Consider the following 5,207-nt stretch of genomic DNA (forward strand, 5'->3'; position numbering starts at 1 on the left):
TAATTTTAATAAAATTTAAAGTATAATCATTTTAATTGATTATAAAACAGTATGTAAAATTTGAGAATATGTTATTTATAGAATTATTGAATAAATATACTGTTACACAAAATGCAGATCATTTAGTTGATATGTAAAATACTAATTGATATTTTGAAATATTTTACATAATAATATATACTAAAATTTTACAGGCTATTTTATATCCTTTAAAAGTAATTATATATCAAATTATATTAAAATTGAATAGTTATTGAAATACTTTTACTATTAACAACTTTTAAAAATTAGTCAAATTATAAAATTTGTTAAATATTATAGATATTTAAAATATTATTTTATTATAACATGTAATTTGCAATTAAAATTGTATTTATACAAAAAAAATTAGTAATTATTTATATATATTTTGTAAGTTTAATATTGGCTAATATTTGCTAAAATTGTAAATTTAGATTTACCATAAATTTTATTAAGAAACTTGCTTTTTATTTATTAAGTAAACTGATTCCTCATAGAAAAATACATGTATTTATATATTTAAAAGCAATACTTACCTTTTACCAATAAGTTGCATCTGGAGGTCAAAACTATAAAAGTTAGCTCAACATAAATTTTTTATAAAAGTATTATATTTAAAAAAAAGGTATTTAAGATCCGATTCGCGTATGAACTACAGAAAATTACTATATAAATTCGGGGAACGATTATTATAAAAATGGCAAAATTAGCACAATATTACAGATTATAAAAACTGCAGATGATCACGATGTAGCACCAAAATTCACATGATGAAACCTTAAATGCTAAGGATAATATTGATCAAAAAAAATCGAGAGTTTTATTTATTTTTTAAAAACTTTACTTTGAGGCAGCGTCAGATTTGACAGAAATATATATATATGTATTTGCGATGTTCAAAACACGCACTATTATTATTTACAAATAAAAACAATTAGAATTATATTTTTACACATCTTTATACGTTTAGAACTGTTTGTTTTATACAGTTATTCATTTTCTCTTGCCTCTAATTCACGTATTGCCATGATTTCTTTCCATTTCCGGGAGAAACCAGTAATCCAATTCTGAATAGTAGAGATTTTAGGTACGTCATTTTCGTCTAGTTCTCCTAGTTGAACACGTCGCACAAGTTCTTCATACATTTGTTGAGCTGAAAATTTGTTATTTGGATTTGCTGTTCCAGTATGAAACATATTTTCTAATAAATGTTTCGCACTTTTAGATATTCGCTTCCATGGTTCCCGCTTGTGATTCTTGTTAGATTTTAGGGCCCACCCAGATACAAATATATCGTGACTATTGTTGTCAAACAAAACCAACTGTTAGTATAATTGATTTATGAGCTTTTATTATAATAAAATGTCTTACATTTGCTTTCTTGAACTTCCTACTACATTTGTAATATCCATGCTATTCAAACTTGAATTCAAAAGATCCTATATATTGAGTAGTTTTTTATTTTTATGAAAAAAAAAAAAATTTTTTCAATTTTAAATTGTTCATACCAATTCTAACAATTCACCATTGGTGACAGAATCATCTGGATCACGAAATAATATTAGTTTCATGGGGAATTTGAAATAAATGCAAAAAACCATCATACCTTTACTGGCAACAATAGGTAGCGTCCATTTTTTAGATGATTCTGTATGAATAGAATATTCTGGATTGGGCTTTTCATTTTTTCTCTGCTTTTGAATTTTTTTTATTTGAACTGGAGACCATTTCTTCCATTCTCCAATTCCAGGCAAAATCCTGGCACATACGAATCCTGTATCCTCTCCTTGAACTGGCCACGTCCATTCATGTAGACTTTTAATTCCAGCTATTGTTCCAATTTTTTCTTTTCCTACACAAAGTATAAATATTAATACTGACAAACAAAAATATTGTTTATAATTTCTTCAATTATTGAAATACCTTGATCACGATTTGGCAGCAAGTTGGCAACTTTTGTTCCTGCAATTTCATGAATTGCTGTCTCTATATCATCACCAGACTCAATTGTACAACCCAGTTTGACATGACGCTTTATTGCTTGTGATATCTAATAGGAATAAATCAAAAGTAAACAAAATAATAATAGAATTTATAATAAAATGAAGCAAGCAGTATAATAACTACTTGAGCGTGATGGGAATCTATTAGCGTTTTAGCCTCACCAGCTTCCAAAAAGATCCATTTTCGAGAAACAATATCATACCAATCTTTCCATTGACCTATTATCATCATCAATTCTGTACAATGATAGTGAGGCCCATTATCCGACATTACTGTTATCCATTTTGGCTTTGGATCAAGATTTTCAAACACGGTATGAAGAGAAGATGCTGTAAACCAGGCATCTTGGCCAGTATCATCACTCCAATGGTCATATACTTGTATATCAAGCTTGTTATTTGTAATATCTTTCGTGTATACTAGTGATGAATGTAGAGTCCAACCTCTTTTACCAAAGAATTGAGATTTGGTTTCCCTTGCAGTATGTGGAAGTATCCTCATTTTATAGTCCACTATAATAACTGCCCCATCTTCATCTAACTCATCAAGATTAACCTGAACGTGAGTATTTAGATAAAACTTTCGTGCGTGATGTCCTAACCATGAAATTAGTTTCTTCAAATAATCATCTAATAATTCATGTAATTCTCCATCTACATGATTTTTTATCAGATCAAAAAAATGGAACAATTCTACACAACCGTTACATATTTCAAAACGCTGAAGATTACAAATTCCGAAGGAATGGCTAAGACAATGACATATGCAAGATTTATGTGCTGGAGTTCCAGAAGAGGTAATTTTCAAATCTTTTATATATTCACGCCTCATATATCTTCTCAAAGAATTTAATTTTTGAGTTAACTCTTCCTGTATTATAGAATATGATTAGTTTCAAATATTAAATTTATGAATACAAAAAATTCTTGAATATAATACCTTCGAAAATTCATCTTCTACATGGGTATCAATGATGGTATTAATAGATGCAAAGCTCTCATATCCACATTCATTGCATTCTGAGCAAAGACCGCCCAAATTATCTTGATAAACAAATCTACTACCTTGTAAACGTGTTATAAATGCTGTACGACGCATTCCATTTGGATATTCTTCAGAAAATTTTTCCCAAAGTGCCTGCTTATGATCCTGTAGATACATTATAGGTAATCCTGATTTTGAATGAGTTCGGTAAGAGCTCATGTTGACAATATCCTTTCTCGTGAAAAAATGATCAAACTGATCAACTTGCTCTATTTTAAACTTTAAACGATGAAATTTTGGCTTTTCAATAGGTGGAGCACCAAAACCATTCAATACAGCATGTCTTCTTGATTCAAGAACGGTATAAGATGCTACCTGTAATATTAGATAATTATTTATTGCATTCATCAAAATTACTGACAATATTATGCTATTTACAAAATATATTTTTACCCCTAAATTATGTTCTAATTCTTCATAGGTAAAATCATTGGCAATAATTGATAAAATACGCCGTTTTCCATCTCTGGTTTTTTTATTATCGTTCAATGCTTGTTGAAAACAAGACCAAAAAGTTTCTGTAGAATTTGAAGGATTACTGGAAAGAAATCCCATCTTGTAAAGAGTAGTAAATATCTGTTTTTCTTGTATTGGATTTTTCGATTTAGTCCAAAATTGATACTATAGAATTAGAAGTTATTTCTTATTTGTGTTTATAATTTTTCAACATACAAATCAATCATACCTTAGATTTACCATGAGACCAAGGAGTAATATCAGAGCATCTTGCAGCACGAAGCATTGATAACCATGCACCCAGTTCACGATCAGAAAATTGATGTTCTGGTGGGTATAATAATTTTAATTCTGAATTTAATTCTATTACATTACACTCATTTTGATTCCATCTAACAAATAATTTATACCATTCAATTTTAGCAAAAGTTTGACGCTGAAGATGATATTCATATAATTTTTTCATTAGTTTGAAATTACTCCATTCATGAGAAGCGCATTGTGGAATACGTAGCTTATTTAGTTTTTGTAATGTAATTTGATCTTCCAACCCAAATAATTCTTTTCCTGAAAATTTTTGAATATAATTTGAATTTTTCCAGACGTCATCTGGGGTAGTTCCTACAAATGTTTTTTGAATTTTAAAATCTTGATAAATATAAATGTAACATTTATCATCTTCAATTTCAGATACAAATATAGCTGCACGTTTCTTATATGTGTGAATAATTGATGACTTGTAACCATTACCCGCTTGATTCCAATCTGAACGTGTAGATAAACCCAATCCATAAATAAAAATTTCATAATCACCAAGTTTACATGAAAATGGACAAAAATCAATATTAGATGAAAAAACATCTATTATATTTTTTTTATCCCATCCCATAACAATAGAACCAGAATATCGAGTTTTTTTTTGAAAAATATTTTGATAAACTTCAGAAACTGCCTTAGTTGCACTTGTTTCTATGACCCAAAACTCACCACTTTGACAAAAATACTCGGGTAACATTTGATTAGAACCGGAAATCTGTACTGTTATATAAAAGTCACGTCTATTCAAACCAGCATCAGTTTTTTGGCCTGCTCTAATTGGAAATCTGAGTTGAATATTTGAGTCAGGAATACTTAGAATTTCCCACCAGTAGCGTGAATAAGGTCCATAGTGAAGATTTTCTACAAGCGAACCAGTTTCTACTAGGGTAACATACGTTTGAGACATGGTTGGCTTCAGATTTTAGTGTTTTTTACGAGCTGGTATATATAAAATATTTTTTTTGATATTATTCTTGGCATTTAAGCCTTATCACATGTTCATTGGTGCTACAATATTATTATTTGCCATTTTTATAATATATGTCGATATGCAAACCTTATTAATTTAACTATTGTTTTCCCTGGATATATATAGTAATTTTCTGTAGATCATATGCGAATCGGATCTTAAATAAGTAAAATAGTTTCTAAAGAACAAAAATATATAAAATTTTTATAATATATAACTTAAGAAAATTTATGTTAATATAAATACAAAAAATTACTATTTATTAGTAATTATAAGAGAAATGAAATGACTACTGACTGTTATTACTTGAACAAAAAAAAATGGAATAAAAACTTTATTAAGGACGTCAATGATTTGAACTAATAAGTTAAAAGTCATTAAAGTTATTAATAAA

At 28.2% G+C, this 5,207-nt stretch overlaps 1 protein-coding gene across 1 annotated transcript; it reads right to left on the reverse strand.

Moving 5' to 3' along the window:
- Positions 1 to 1,010: 1,010 nt before the first annotated feature.
- OCT59_019335 (uncharacterized protein) lies at positions 1,011 to 4,750 on the reverse strand (the record flags this gene model as incomplete). Its single annotated transcript, XM_066135964.1, has 9 exons — positions 1,011 to 1,320; positions 1,393 to 1,460; positions 1,530 to 1,564; positions 1,628 to 1,873; positions 1,945 to 2,071; positions 2,149 to 2,895; positions 2,965 to 3,384; positions 3,463 to 3,690; positions 3,755 to 4,750. 9 exons carry the CDS (start codon positions 4,748 to 4,750, stop codon positions 1,011 to 1,013), a joined length of 3,177 nt encoding a protein of 1,058 aa, XP_066005204.1.
- Between the last annotated feature and the right edge of the window lie 457 nt (positions 4,751 to 5,207).

The sequence above is a fragment of the Rhizophagus irregularis genome, chromosome 28 (genome assembly GCF_026210795.1).
Source record: "Rhizophagus irregularis chromosome 28, complete sequence".
NCBI classification, from domain to species: Eukaryota; Fungi; Glomeromycota; class Glomeromycetes; order Glomerales; family Glomeraceae; genus Rhizophagus; species Rhizophagus irregularis.